The 15,607-nt window shown below is 32.6% G+C and overlaps 3 protein-coding genes across 3 annotated transcripts; 2 read left to right on the top strand and 1 right to left on the bottom strand.

The window, feature by feature from the left end:
* The first annotated feature begins 321 nt into the window (after nucleotides 1-321).
* Nucleotides 322-6,572, top strand: LOC136206512 (expansin-A20). Its single transcript, XM_065997587.1, has 3 exons — nucleotides 322-755; nucleotides 3,855-4,176; nucleotides 5,779-6,572. The coding sequence occupies exons 1-3, from the start codon at nucleotides 590-592 to the stop codon at nucleotides 6,080-6,082; spliced, it is 792 nt and encodes a 263-aa protein (XP_065853659.1). The 5' UTR covers nucleotides 322-589; the 3' UTR covers nucleotides 6,083-6,572.
* Nucleotides 6,573-9,746: 3,174 nt separating this feature from the next.
* Nucleotides 9,747-12,460, bottom strand: LOC136206513 (protein THYLAKOID ASSEMBLY 8-like, chloroplastic). Its single transcript, XM_065997588.1, has 2 exons — nucleotides 11,978-12,460; nucleotides 9,747-11,074 (listed from the first exon to the last, which is right to left on the bottom strand). Exons 1-2 carry the CDS (start codon nucleotides 12,338-12,340, stop codon nucleotides 10,664-10,666), a joined length of 774 nt encoding a protein of 257 aa, XP_065853660.1. The 5' UTR covers nucleotides 12,341-12,460; the 3' UTR covers nucleotides 9,747-10,663.
* An 899-nt stretch (nucleotides 12,461-13,359) lies between these two features.
* Nucleotides 13,360-14,760, top strand: LOC136206514 (olee1-like protein). Its single transcript, XM_065997589.1, has 2 exons — nucleotides 13,360-13,542; nucleotides 14,417-14,760. Exons 1-2 carry the CDS (start codon nucleotides 13,380-13,382, stop codon nucleotides 14,758-14,760), a joined length of 507 nt encoding a protein of 168 aa, XP_065853661.1. The 5' UTR covers nucleotides 13,360-13,379.
* The last annotated feature ends 847 nt before the right edge of the window (nucleotides 14,761-15,607 follow it).

Genomic DNA, 15,607 nt, shown 5'->3' with positions numbered 1-15,607 from the left:
GAAAATTTTCAAGAATTAAAGTTCCTTAGAATATCATTAAGGTTTTGTATTTTTTATTTTTAGCTGTCAACGGTCATTTTAAGACGTTAAGTAGCCACTGGTATTAAAAGGTGTAAAGTTCAGTAGTCATACCGAGAAAAAATGAAGTTGAGTAACCATAATGTGAAAATGGGTAAAATTCAGTAGCCATGGGTGTAATTTACCCGATAAAATGTTGAAAAGTACTTTTTCAATGAGCCTGCTAGTGGTGTAAATGCAATGACTTTTTCTTTCCCCCCTCCAAAGCAGTGGGGTCTCTCTCATCACCGTTTAAGTTCCCCCCTAAAAAGAAGTGCAAAAAATAAACCCTAATTGGACAATTTTTTGGATTCTTCCTTCTTATTCCACCCCTTTCTGCTAGGTGTGCCCCAATTTCACACTAAACCCCTGTTTCTGGTCTCTGTTTTCACCTTGAAAACATACCAAAGACCAGAAAAAGAAAAGAAAGGCCTGACCTTTTTTAATCTTCAATGGAGGAGGAGCTTCATTTCAGGCAGAATAAAAGGGTCTAACTTTAACTAAAAATCAGAGTTTGCTTCTTTCTTCTCCAATGGCGGATGCTGTAAAAGGTCTAGTAGTAGTAGTAGTAGTAGCTCTCTGGTTCTTCATTTTGCAAAGTGCTGCTGCTCATACTGATGAAGATGCTGATGAGGAGTTTGAATGGAAGACTGCTACTGCAACTTATACTAAAGTTAAAGATGATTCTATCTCTATAGGTAATTCTCCAACTTGTTCTGCACATTTTATGTTTAGGAAGAATTATGGGTGTTGAAATGTGTTGTTTTCAGTTGTAAATCGCGTTGAGAATTTAAGTAGCATTGTGTTAGTTTTACAGAGGGAGCTTGTGGCTATGGAGATATCACAAAGCTGCAACATATGAATTTAGGGATAAATTACAACTATATTACCTCAAAATCCGTCTTTACTTTTCTTATGACTCATTAACTTCAAAAGCTGATATAAAAAGTCTTCAACTTTTTACTAACATAAAAATCTGATGTAGCTTATTGAACTCGTGCTTAAAGTAATTTTAATTCTTGAAATTTTTTATTTATGTGATTTTTTTTATTATAAGAGATAAACTTGAAACTATGATGATTTGAATAATTTGAAAATAGTGATTTTATAGGAAATATGGCTCTTAATAACTTGAATTCTTAGACTTTTCTAATTCAAGTTCGTCATCAATCATTTGATTCAAACTAGCTACATAGATTTAATGACAGATTTTAAAGTTGAGAGGCCATAATAAAGTACAGACAAAATTGATGGGCCATTAAAGTAATTTACCTGTACAAATTGCAAGTGTTAAATGAGTTATCTTTTGTAAATTGTGTTCTGATGTCAAAATGCCTAGTGAGAATTTAATTTAAGTAACATTGTGTTGGTTTTACAAGTTACTTGTGGCTAGGGACATATTCACAAAACTTTAACATATGGTGAATTTTGGGTAATTTACATCAATGGTCCCTCAACTTTATCTCTACTTTTTTTTTTATTTCTATAAACTTCAAAACACTACATAAAACTCCCTAAATTTTGCTTCTTACTAATATGAAAGTCTCTTTGACTGTGCCAATAGCAGGTAACTTTCCATTGTATAGTCGATGAAATGATATGTTCAACAAATTTTTTTTTAAGAAAGGCTTAACCCCTCTTCAGCCCCTGAACTTGGCCTTTTTTGTCACTTGGCCACTTAAACTTAAGGGTGTTCCACTTAGCCCCCTAAAGTCCACTTTTCACCTACATCTAGCCACAATAAAATGATGTGGCATTGACTTGGCAGATGTTGGAGACTCTAACAGTTTGAGGCGCGTGAAGAAGAGGAAATTGGTGTGTTCCTTCTTCAACCGTAAGAAAGTAACGGTCCTAAATAAATCCCTAATTCCTCTTTTTATTCTTCTTCCCAAATATACCACAACAATATACCACAGAAATATAACAATTCATAAATATGGTGCATATCAGTCATTAATATAAAATTTTCCTTTAAGTGGCTAGATGTAGGTGAAAAGTGGATTTTAAGGGGCTAAGTGGAACACCCTTAAGTTTGAGTGGTCAAGTGATAAAAAAAAAAAAGGCTAAGTTAGGGGGGGTTAAGCCTTGTAAGAAATATACTATACAACTTTAAATTTTGAATTTTTTGGTTTTGAATTCATTTAAGTGTTGTTTAGTTAGGAAAGAGGAAATAGTTGTTTAGAGAAAAAAAACACTAAAAATTATATTTCAACTTTAATTCTTCAAATTTTTCATTTTGAGGTTACCAACTATCAAAACGACTTTTATCATAGTAGAAATAAAAAAATTTGGACTTCTATGACATGTTTTGAAGTTGAGGGGCATAAAGAAAGTAAGTCAAATTGAGAAAACCATGGATGTAATTTATGCATAAATTACACCCATGGATCTGAACTTTGCACTTATTTTCATATAGTCCATGAACTTCAGAACACAACATTATAGCCCTTGAACTTTATACTTTCATAATATAATGACCCATTTTAATGTAACCACGGAATCACCATCTTTAATTTTTCAAATCGCAATTTTTGGATATATCTCTTTCTACAAATTTAATTTCTCTCTCCTAACCAAACAAACATCTAAATAGTTTCAAAACCAAAAAAATTTAAGAATTAAAGTTGTTGATACTAACATTTCTACCAATTCCATAATGGAAGGTTACAAGCTATTAAAGTTATCATATTGATCAATGTTAAAAAGGGCTATTGTATTAATAAAGTGTAAACTTCTGGTTCTGTAATGTTCGGTTTTGAAATTCAGGAACCATAATGAAAATAAGTGTAAAGTTTAGAGACCATTGATGTAATTTACCCTATATTTTAACCGTAAAAATTACAATATCAAATAAATTTTCATATTCATCAACATTAAAAGTAACTATTTTGTTATTGAATTGTAAAGTAACTGAAGAATAATGTTCAATTTTGAAGTTTAGGGATCATAATGAAAGTAAATGTAAAGTTTAGAAACCATTAGGCCTGATGCATACCCAGCCCCTTAAAGTTGTCCGTTTTGTTCATTTAACCCCCTCACCTTACGGGACAACCCTTTAACCCCAAAACTCCATAAAAATGGTATTTCTCACCCCCTTAACTTGTCCATTTATCCCCCCAACTCATAGAATGTTCTATTTACCCCCTTAACTCTATAAAAGTGGTATTTTTCACCCCTTACAATCCGTTATCGAAGCCTAAATTGATAACTTTTTTTAAACGTTAAACCTATATTTATGTTTTCCATAAAAGTGGAACCTAAATTGATACTTCCCCAAAAATCATAGGCCCATTTCAGTACATTATCCCTACATATAATGTATTTAACTTGTTTATATTAATGTTCTTGTTATTTGTATTTTTTATTCGTTCTTTCTCCATTCAACTTTTTTTACTACTATAAAGGGATAAGAAATACCATTTTTATGAAATTAAGAGGGTAAATAGGATCATAAGTGGTGAGAAATACCACTTTTATGGAGTTAAGGGGGTAAATAGGATATTCGATGAGTTGAGAATGGGTAAAATGACAAATTTGGACAAGTTAAGGGGATGAGAAATACCATTTTTATGGAGTTTAGGGGGTTAAAGGGTTGTCCCGTAAGGTGAGGGGGTTAAATGAACAAAACGGACAACTTTAGGGGACTGGGTATGCATTAGGCCAAACCATTAATGTAATTTACTCTTTAATTTATCATTAAAAAACTACGGTTATCTTATCTTTATAAATCGTGTTATTGTATCAAAACTTTGATACCCTAGTGAGAATTTAAGTAGAGCATTGTGTTGATTTTACAGAGGGAGCATGTGGATATGGAGACATTCATAAAGCTGCAACATATGGTGAATTTAGTTCTGGACTAAGTAGCATTTTGTTCAACAGAGGAAGTACCTGTGGAGCTTGCTTTGAAATAAGATGTGTAGACCATATTTTATGGTGTCTTCAAGGAAGTCCTTCAATTATTCTGACTGCTACAGATTTTTGTCCTCCAAATAATGGACTTTCATCAGAATATGGAGGTTGGTGTAATTTTCCAAAAGAACATTTTGAGATGTCTGAGGCTGCATTTGCTCAAATTGCTGAACCAAAAGCTGATATCATTCCAGTTCAGTACAAGAGGTAATACTTAATTAAAAGAATTGAGGATGAATTTGACCTGTTCGGTTTAGTCCAAATCGAAATTTAGCTATCAATCCGGTTCTGAAGCAGACAATATTTGACAAGTTACCCAACACTCAATTTCAATACTCAAAAATTTGTTAAATTGGGTTAATTTGTCAAAGTTGACATCTAAAATTTCGATTTGGGCTAAATTGTAACTGTCTACCAACTTTAGGGGCCAAATAAATCTTTAATTCAAATGAAAATCACAAAAATAACTCACTCAAATAGATATGTATTTTGAAATGAAAACATAATGTCTTTCAGGATCTACAAAGATAATCCGGCTAATTCATCATCAGCTCCCTAAACTTGTCCATAATAGTAGATGAGTTCCTTGAACTTTATAAGTGTCTCACCAACTTCCTAAACTTGATTATCCTCTAAATACAAAAAATATTAAACCTAAATTCTAAAAATACATCTTCATCTTATTCCTAAACTTGTTTTATAGGTGTCTCATCAACTTCTTAAATTTGCTTATTCCGTAACAACTAAATACAAAATATATTAATCCTAAATTCTAAAAATACATCTTCATCTACTTAAAAGGTAATTTTTTTTCTGTTCTCTTACCTTTCAACCTATTATAAGAGTTAGTGTTGCAGGTTTGAGAGATTGAATGGATGAGTATTGAGACTTATTATTATGGTTTTTGTATTTAGTTGTTACCGAATAAGCACGTTTAAGGAGTTGGTAAGACACTTATAAAGTTCAAGGAGTTCCTACAAAAAAAAAAAAAGTTCAAGGAGCTATTCTACTTTTATGAACAAGTTTAGGGAGTTAGCGATACAAAATAATCAAGTTCAAGGAGCTGATGAGACACTTACAAAGTTTAGAGAGTCAATCTATTATTATAGACAAGTTCAGCAAGCTAGTAATGTATTAGGTTATTATTTTTCTAAATATATATCGTATATAATCATAGGAACATTAACATTATATATAATGGGAAAGTTACACCTATAGTTCCTCAAATTGACATTTTTTTTTATGGCATCTGAACTAAAACTGAACACAAAAATCCCTAAACTTTGCCCTTTATTAGCACAAAAGACCCTTAACTTTGCCCTTTATTAGCACAAAAGACTTTATTCTTGTAAAGTACAAAGATTAGAGAGTTTTATATCCGGTTTTAAAGTTTAGGGACTATAAAGAAAGTAAAAGCAAAGTTGAGAGCCCATGATAATTTCTAACACGATAATACGATTTACAGAGATAGCCAACTGATAAACATGATTGCCATAATTATCATTTTTTTTTTTGCATGTATATCACATATAATCATATAGAACATATGTATAACATAACATAATTTTGATACGATAACCTGTATTGTCACCTTATATACAAAATTTATGGGCCTTTTATGTCCGGTTTTGAAGTTTAGGAGCTATAAGGAAAGTAAAAGCAAAGTTGAGGGGTCATAGATGTAATTGATACAATACGATTCACACAATTATCATTTTCTTTTTGCATTTATGTCATATATAATGATAACATTATTTTGACACAATAATTCGAATTGACATAAATACCCTTTTGTGTAATTTTATGCAGGGTGAAGTGTGAGAGGAAGGGTGGGGTGAGATTCACAATGAGTGGGAGTTCTCATTTCTATCAAGTATTGATTACAAATGTGGGATTAGATGGTGAAGTGATTGGTGTGAAAGTGAAAGGATCAAAAACAGGTTGGATACCTATGGCAAGAAACTGGGGGCAATATTGGCAATCCAATATTAATTTAATTGGACAACCTCTCTCTTTTGAGGTTACTACTACCTCTGGAACAACACTTACTTCTTACAATGTTGCTCCCAAAAATTGGCAATTCAGTCAAACATATGAAGGCAAACAGTTTTAGCCAGTGACGGGTATAGGATTCAGATGGTGTTTCGGGTGCTTTTTGATGATTTATGGGTATTCGATTGATATTTTTTGGGTGCTTTTGTCAAAGAAGAAATTAAAATTCCATACACAACTTTCATTGTGTTATCCGATAGTTTCCAACGACCAATAAATGCTATGATGCCGCTTTGATGCTGAAGAGTTTAGTAGTGTATATCTATAGTCATCTGTTTATAACCGCCCTTTAGTTGTGTTACTCAAATTTCCCAGCTATGTAGGAAAAAGTTCAGTGAACACAAAAACACATTCCATTTTTGCCTCTTTCATATCTAACACCGGATGTTAGAGACACCTTCCGTTTAGATTGTGTTATGTGCTGCAATTTGAGATTTTGCACCACATGGTATAATTCTAGGATGTTAGACCATTTCCAATCCAGATGTTGGAAAGCAAGTTTGATGATGGTTAGCTTTTTTTTTTCCGTAAATTTGATGTTGTATCGAAAAATTTGATGTAACATCGAATAATATTTTATTGTTATCTTAGTTATTATATATTTTATTATATAATATTATTATTTGAAAAAAGTGTTGTGTGTGGAGCAAAGAAATAAGAAAATGGGTTAAAGCAAAAACACAGTGGTAACATTAAAATAGAGAGAAAATGAAGAAAATATAGTTTAATCTATAAAAAAAATGATGAAATGGGTTGGCGATAGTCATAGTCCGGTATTGACAATAATTTCTCCAATAAAAGACTATTTATTAGATATAGAAAGTTGAACCACTACTTTAGTGGGTTATTAATGTGGAAGCATCTTCAACTAAACTAGGGCTATGCAAAATTGCATTACCGAATTGAATCGATTCAACTTAGTTTTTTGGTTCGATTTCTTTGACACTTCGATTTAGCATCGGTTTATAGTTTTACATTGGAAAAGAATGTAAAAAAAAAAAACAATCCTCACATTCTATATTTATATATACATATTATAATATATAAACACTTTTTTTTATTGTTGTTAATGAGGAAATATAGTTATTATTTAATTAAATTCGGGTTGCTCTATTTAAAGCCAAACTGAACCGCATATTTTGGTTTTATATATTATTCGATTCGGTGTTGGTATCAATTATTTTGATAATTCGTTTTTTTCGGTTTAGTTTTAAACCGATGCACACTTCTATTCCAGACCACTTCACTAAAAATGTTCAACCCAAGCTCAGCCTAGTCCGCTATAAATTTAGACGGATTTAGAGTCAAGCTTGAAATCAAATCCTAAACTCAGCTATAGTAAACCATATAAAAAAAAAATTAAAATTTATACTTAAAAATAACTTATTTTTAACTTATAATATTTAATAGATGAGCCGAGTCAGAATATTTTTTTATAGATTTTAAGCCGGTCCAAAAATAAGCAGAATTGGACGGGTTTTAATGTTATTTTCTTATTAGACACGAGCCGGACAGATATCCGGACCTTTAAACAGGTCTATGACTACTTCTATGAACATGTTGTCTTCCCTCACATACCTGAAACAGGGGAAGGAAAGGAAAACACAGTACTGGAATTTGAACTATACCTTTTGTGTAATTGGCAATTGAAATGCCCTGTTGTCAATTGAGAAATTCTTCTTCTTAGAACAATTATTCTTCGGTTCGGTTCGGTTTTGAACCGATGCACACGCCTATGAACTTGTTCATGTTGAGCTCGAGCTTGAGATCGTCAATTTTCTGATGAACCAAGTATGAGCAGGTCAAAGCTCAGCTCGGCTGGATTACAGTTGGAAGAGGACTCGTTTGGCCTTTCGATCTCAACACCATTGAGTAGACTTTATTCATGTTAGGCACACTCTCCATCAATAGAATTCGACTACAGACTTGATCATATTATTCAAACCAGCTAAAAACTACATTAAATGTTCATCTTCAACTAGTTTTTGAACAATCTTACGAGAATCACCATACTGACAATTTATGTTGCACGGAAACTCTTCTTCATTAGCGTTTCTACGTTTCGTATCCATTTCCTTTTCCTTTCCATTATCATTTCCTAGCTAATTTTTGTTAGAAATAATGTTTCCCGGTATCTGTTTTCGTTTCGTTTCCGTACAACATAGCTGACAACTTTAACTACGCCTTAGAATTATCAACTCATCCAAAAGTCAATTCAGTTTTAGAAATAACTAACAGATTGAGTTTTTGCTCAATAGCATATAAATCTTGTTTTAAACGAAAAATCAAGAGACTATATGTCACTTTCTCCATATCTCTGTTTGGTTTCTCTCCATAAGATCGAGCAAAAGGAGAAAAACGAAATCATAAGCTAATTCCTTAGCGACAGAGTTGTAGTTGTCAAATCGAGATTCGACTTGTGAATTGAAATCTTCATTTTATGAATCATGACACATGAATCCAATCGAAAGATTCAATTCAAATCATAATATTACAAAAAATTAAAATATGTGGCATATTGGGCTTAAAATATTATCAAATATTAGTTTAGAAATGCAATTTTAAACTATCAAAAAAAAAAAAAGAAATGCAATTTTAATGTAAAAAAATAAATCATATCAATCGAGTACTTAAAATTGAAATTCAAATATAATTACAATCCTAATAAAACTAATTCACAAATTGGACTCTTTTAATAACTTTGGGGAGATAGAGAGAGTTTTTCTGGCTCTGTTTTCTTATTGCCTTTGTTGTCAACTTGATAATGATGGAGTGGAACTAGTTTGAATTAATAACTTATAAATAACAATCGGACTAGTGGTGAGTGAGTTTAATAGTTAGTGTTGTTGAAGTTTTTGATGAACGATGATGAAGATAGTTTGCTTGTGATAATCTGTTGTTGCACCACAACGCAAAGTACGAAACACGTTTTTTGAATGGGATGAGATGAGACTTGTGTATTGATTTGAAATAGAGTTGAATCGAATCGTACAATTCGAATTTCTGAATGGGATGAAATGAGACTTGTGTATTGATTTGAAATAGAGTTGAATCGAATCGTACAATTCGAATTGCGAATCGTAAGATTCTGTTATAATTTAGATTTCTCTTATAGATTCGGTTGGAAATATAGTTGAATTGAATTGAACCTTATGATTTGCTCGAGCCAAATTGGAAGATTCTAATAACAATGAATAGAGTTAATTATCCAATATCCATTTCCAGTGATCATAGTCAGGCGAGTCTACAACAGGTTCCAAGTACCTGTTTGGTTACATTTTTCGGAACTATTTTTGCTTTCTAATTCTAAACAATAGATAAAAAGTGTTTGATTTTTTTTTTTGAAACATCTACTTTTAACAGAAAAATCAACTAATATCTACTACCTATATATCAGCAACAGCAAATAGTTTAGAGGAGTGCTAACGAGAATCAAACCTGGATTTTCAGTGTTTGTGGTCAAAATGCAGTCAGTATTCTGGCAATGAGAATCGACTGAAGAGTTTTGGAAAATTGTGCATGTCTTGTTGCTGTGATGTTTTTCAGATCTTTCTGAGCTGAAAACCTTGAATTAGCTTCACCATTCCCGTCCATTTGCTGAACTTCGCTGTAATTTCTGCAACGAGGCAATGTGAATTGATAACAGAAAAATTCTCTTTCTCTCTGCACTCAACTAACCTTGCTTGCTCTGATACCATCTAGAATTAGTTACTTGAAAAGAGAAATAGAGAAGAAAATTGTTTCTGTATATTGATTGATGAAGAGATTACAGCTTATATTCATAGAGTAACAAAGTTTCCACATCAGCAACATCTAATAACAGTACTCTAACTAATATTGGCGCCTATTTAAACATCAGCAATGCATAGTCAAACACACTGCAGTAGTTTCTGCTTTGTTCTATGACATTTCAACATAAACAAATGCAAAGATTTGTGTCGATCCATCATGATTATATAATTCAAGGGTACATTACGTCCATGACCACTCAACTTTGTCCTTACTAACATAACGGCCACTTAACTTCAAAAACCGGAGATAAAAAGTTTGCCGTTTTTTAGCATGAAAGTCGCTTATGAAAGTAAACGACCTTAAAATAGAAAAACCAATAATGAAAGTTGTTTAGAATCACATTTCATATGGGACCACATTTTCGATTTTCCAAATCACCATTTCCGGAGCTTCAGTACATAAATGGACCTCTGAAGTTTGCTTACCCCATTGAGATACTTAGGATTAACAAAACCCTCTGGCTAAGCCATGTAGACATCCTCGAGGAGATTTCCATTAAGTAAAGTGGTTTTGACATCCATTTTCCATCTCATAGTTGAAATATGGAGCTATAGCAAGCAGTATCCTAATGGATTGAGCATAACAGCGGGTGAGAAACCCTAAACCCTAATTCGCAGCTATGACAAGCAGTATCCTAAACAACCATTTCCTAATGGGATGTCGTTTTCGATTTTCTAAATCAGCATTTCTGGAGTTTTCTCTCTAAACACCCACTTTCTCACTCTTCACCAAACAACACCTAAATGTTAGAAAAGTTATGTCCAGTTTTGAAATTAAATGACCGTCATGTTAGTAAGGATAAAGTTGAGTGGCTTTGTGGTGTAATTTACCCTATAATTCAACTTGACATCTAAGCTTTGGCTTGCTCTCCCATCACCTCCTCTTGCTCTTCTAAGAAATCCAAAGATTCACCGTAGTATTTGCAGGCATCTTGTCTTAATACTGCTGAAACAGTATATTCACCCCTTGATTCTAAACCATTTATGAGTATCTTGAATGTTGATCTATCAGGTTCACAGTTCACAGCTTTCATCAAATCATAGAAATCCATCACAAGTCCAGAGAGGTTAGAGGTTAAAAATGTTGTAAAAAGAGCATTGAATGACTCAGTTTCAGCCTGTAAATTACTTTCAGCTTTCAAATAACTGCAAACAAGAGCAACCTGATCCATATATCCATTGCTAGCCAACACTTTAATCAAATCATTGTATAACGAAAGTTGAGGCTTATACCAGTACTCCTTCCGAATTTCTTCAAACACCTGTTGAATCAAGTAAAAAAGTAGTTCCTTCAACATTTCATGAAATTAATTGGTTTTTGAACATAAAATTCAATTCTATTTCAACTGAAGCCATTAAAGGAGTAACCAGATAGGCAAAAATGATTCAATTACTATAGAATTAGAATTCTGAAATTTCTGTGCGATTCTTGAAACAATATTCAAATCTCAGGTATCATAGGAAGACTTAATTTAACTCGGATTTCGAAATTAAAATTGAACTTAAACCAATCATGAGTGAGCAAGAAGTTTATGAATCTGATATAATCCTTTTCCAAATATTGTTGTATCAAGCAAAAAAGAATCTCCTTCAACGTTTCATGAAAATAACTGGTTTTCAACAACAAAGAAATCCAAAATCAACTGAAGCCAGTAAAGGAGTGGCCATATTTTGTCAAAGACGACCGTCCAATCAATCAATGGAGTAACCAGATAGTAAAAAGTGATTTCAGTTCCTATAAAATTAGAATTCTGCAAATTTTGAGAGGTTTTGGAAACAACATTCAAATCTCAGCTAGCACAATAACACTTAATTTAACTTGGATTTCGAAATTAAAATCGAACTCAAACCAATCCATGAGTGAGCAAGAAGTTTGTTACAATTCTGCAAGTTCTGTGAGATTCTTGAAACAATATTCAAATCTCAGGTATCACAAGAATACTTAACTGAACTCAGATTTCGGATTAAAATCGAACTTAAACCAATCCATGAGTGTGCAAGAAATTTGTTAGGAATACTTAATTTAACTCGGATTTCGAAACTAAATCGAACTTAACCCAATCCATGAGTGAGCAAGAAGTTTAGTAGAATTCTGCAACTGAGATACTTAATTTAACTTCGAAATTAAAATCGAACTCCAATCCATGGTTGAGAATTAATTTTACCTGGAGAGCCAAAAGGCAGTGGTTCTGGCGGATGAGTTCACGGAGAACAGCGAGCATATCGAACTTCAACAAGCGGCTGAAATTGGTGTTCAAAGTACGGTGAAGAAGACGAGTATCGTTGTTATTGGAATTGTAAATGTAAGCTCTCTTCAAGGATTGTATTGATTGAATAGCTTCGCTGCTCAGATACCTCCCTTTCTGTAGTTGCTTACGGTTGTCTTGCCCGCCTTTCGCTTTCACCGTTGTTACTCTTCTTCTTCTACTACTGAGTGATTCAAATTCTACTGAGGTTTTCGATTTCCATGTAAATTTGGGGAATTCAAGCTGAGGTCTTCTCAGCATTGGCTCTGTCGTTGTCATCATCTTCAGCGCCAATCCTATTTCTGTGTTCTGTATAATTTCCCTATTCGGAGGACTCCATTAAAATCACCCAAAATATTTGTATTAAACCCCAAAAATTGTTTCAAGAATAGTTATTATAACTTTTCTATTGCACAAAATTGAAAATAAGATTTGATATAATCATAAATATTTAATAGCACGTCATTTTCTATGTAATTTCCTCTTGTTTTTTTAGCAAGGCTTCATTTGTTTGCCGGGTTCAATGCATTATAAGTCGGAAATTCAATTCGTCCAATTAAAATACTTAATTTTCAATTTTATTTCAAAATCAATCCGATGATAACACGTTAACATAAATCAATTCAGAGCTCTAACCGAAACAACATGTCACATCCACTTACGTGTCAATTATTTTCATAAGAAAAAAAAATTCGAGTTTTTTTCCATAAAAATAACTGACACGTTTCAATCAAATATCTAAGTTGACTTATAATGAGTTGTTAGGTATGTCAAAACTTTATGAAGACAAATTGAAGTTGAATGATGATGTTAAAAAAAAACTCTAATTCGTTTAATTTAAGATATACTAATCGAATTAGTCTAATAGGTGATGTTTTATTTCTTACCATTATCGCTGTGTATTCGAACTTATTCATCTAATTTAATGTAATATATAAATATTTTCTATAAAAAATAAAAAGTCACAAGCCCTAAACACTCCCATTTTTTTTATTTTGTTTAATTTTCAAAAACCAAAATTAAAACTAAACATAGATTAATATTGTGATTTTTTTTCCAATCAAAACATAACATTATTTTGACATTGTCAATGAGAAAAAAAAAAGGTGTCAAATTAAAGCTTTCCATTATTTATTTTTCCCCAAACTATAGAGAGACAAAATAGGATCAAAACATTAATTTTAAACCACATGTAAATAACTAAAAACTCAAATTAGTTAAAATTCTCTAAAATTAATTCATTTTCCCCCATTATAAAGGAAAAAAACCCAATTTTAATCTTCATAAATAATTCAAAAACTAAGAAGAAAAGGAAAGAAAAATGGCCAAGTTTATCAACAATATTGGCTTTCTAGCCTATGCCATTTGCTTCTTGTCTCTCATTTGCTTGGCCTATGGAGAAACTCCATTCGTCGTGGAGGGCAAAGTTTATTGCGACTCATGTCGTGTTCAATTCATGACTAAACTCTCTAATTTCATTAAAGGTATAATATTTATTATTATATAGTAGCGGTAAGAGGGATACACGGGATGTCTATTGCATCCCGGCCGTTGAAATCCATTTTGAGGATGATGAGTAATGGTGGAAGGGATACAGTGGATATCCATTGCATCCCGACTATCGAAATCCATCTTGAGAATGGTGGGTAGCGGTGGGAGGGATACATTGGACGTCCATTGCATCCCCACCGTTGAAAACCATCTTGAGAATGGTAGGTAGCGGTGGGAGGGATACAAGGGACACTCATTGCATCCCGACAGTCGAAATCCATCTTGAGAATGATGATTTTAGACATCGATTGCATCACGGCTGTCGAAATCCATCTTGAGAATGATGGTTTTAGATGATTTTTTTGTATAGAAAGAGAGATGGAGAGTATTGTAATTATACTCTTAATCCCTCTTCGATGATTATGTCACTATTCAGAACTAAAATAATAAAATATTCATTCAAATTTTTATATATGAACTTAAATTTTTAAATCAAATACATGTCCGTGCTTATTTAACTTACACGTAGAATCATTGTTTTTTAGTTTTTTTTTTCTTTTCACGAGATATTCAAATTCTTTTATTTTTCATAATAATTTTTCTTATTTTAGCGCATCATTTTAAAAAAAATTACGACATCCATAGAGAAAATGAATCGGGTTCACCTGCTTTTCACGTGTAAAAAACACATATTTTTTCTTTTTCTCGGGGCCTTGCTCCAAACTATATATATATAGCCGCAGAGCTAGAAATCACTAGTGACATAGAGCGGCTAGAACCACCCCTCTCAGGGTAGTGTCCGGCGGACCCGTTCCACCTATGACCTCACTTTTTTTTTCCCGAACTAACAAATTTCTATCATTATAGGGGCAACCGTGAAGCTAGAATGCAAGGACCGAGTAGGCGGAAAGGTAACATATACGGAAGAAGCGACCACCGATGCATCGGGACACTACGAGATCCAGGTAGACGGGGACCACGAGGACGAAATATGTGAGGTATTGCCAGTAAAAGCACCAGATGGAGATTGCAATGAGATATCAACAGACAAATTCAATAGAAATGCAGCAAGAATTAGTCTGACAACTCATAATGGAATTGCTAATGATAGAAGGGAAGCAAATCCTATTGGGTTTCTCAAGAAAGAAAGGAGTATTGAATGTGTTGAAGTTCTTAGAGAAATGGGAATTACTGCTGCTGGACTTGTTTAAATTTTATTTTTATTTTAATTATATGATATGATTATATTATAATGTTTTTATTTTTGTTTTTCAATGTAATCAATTGATTTTGTATTCACAAGTTTTTAATTTTTTTTAATTATATGTATTGTGTAAGTTATATATAATAATATTCAAAATATAACATTTGCTATCTTCTGACTTGCAAAATTATATGGAGTTTTTTTTAGATAAGGTGCAAAAATATCCTAACGTTTACGACTATGAGTAATTTTATCTCTAACGTTTAAAATTGTGTAATTTTACTCCTAACGTTGGCAGTCAATAGCAATTTTACTCATAACGTTGGTAAGTGTTGGGTTTTGGAGACTAATATATATAGGCTCAACTGAAGCGATGGGTCCAACTGCAGCGATCCAACTTGCGCGATTAGGGTTTCGGACGGTTAGAGTTTCTTGAGCAGTATAAATGTAACCTCTTTCTCTGTAATCCGCATCTCTTTCATTATAGTGAAATATCCTGGCTTGGTAGTGCCCCCAGACGTAGTCATTCATATTGAGTGGTGAACTGGATAAACAATTTATGTGTGATTGTTTTTGTTTTTGTTTATTGTAATCGTACTTTATTCCTAACAGTAAGTTGGATCAATCCCAAAGATGTTCCCTTGTATTTTCAAAAGTATTAAATGACTTGACCCTTTTTAAGAAACAATTGTTAGCTGATTACCTTTTCAGTTAGCTGATTGTGTAAACTTGTTTGATAAAACTTAACTGATTGCTAACAGTTGGTTGCGTAAAATGACAAATAAGGATATAGGAAACCTTTATTTGGGATCAAAGTATAGTAATTATATATAAAAATGTCATTCAAAAGAGAT

Source organism: Euphorbia lathyris, chromosome 9, assembly GCF_963576675.1.
Source record: "Euphorbia lathyris chromosome 9, ddEupLath1.1, whole genome shotgun sequence".
Taxonomy (NCBI): Eukaryota; Viridiplantae; Streptophyta; class Magnoliopsida; order Malpighiales; family Euphorbiaceae; genus Euphorbia; species Euphorbia lathyris.
The sequence above is the reverse complement of the archived record's forward strand: the minus strand, read 5'-3'. Positions and strand labels throughout refer to the sequence as shown.

Excerpts from the sequence above, each read along its gene's own strand:
- LOC136206514 (XM_065997589.1), top strand. The coding sequence starts at position 13,380 with ATGGCCAAGTTTATCAACAATATTGGCTTTCTAGCCTATGCCATTTGC. Across the intron at positions 13,543-14,416 it reads ACTCTCTAATTTCATTAAAG|GGGCAACCGTGAAGCTAGAA; the intron begins GTATAATATTTA and ends CTATCATTATAG.
- LOC136206512 (XM_065997587.1), top strand. The coding sequence starts at position 590 with ATGGCGGATGCTGTAAAAGGTCTAGTAGTAGTAGTAGTAGTAGCTCTC. Across the intron at positions 756-3,854 it reads AGATGATTCTATCTCTATAG|AGGGAGCATGTGGATATGGA; the intron begins GTAATTCTCCAA and ends TTGATTTTACAG. Across the intron at positions 4,177-5,778 it reads ATTCCAGTTCAGTACAAGAG|GGTGAAGTGTGAGAGGAAGG; the intron begins GTAATACTTAAT and ends AATTTTATGCAG.
- LOC136206513 (XM_065997588.1), bottom strand. The coding sequence starts at position 12,340 with ATGATGACAACGACAGAGCCAATGCTGAGAAGACCTCAGCTTGAATTC. Across the intron at positions 11,075-11,977 it reads ACTGCCTTTTGGCTCTCCAG|GTGTTTGAAGAAATTCGGAA; the intron begins GTAAAATTAATT and ends TTGATTCAACAG.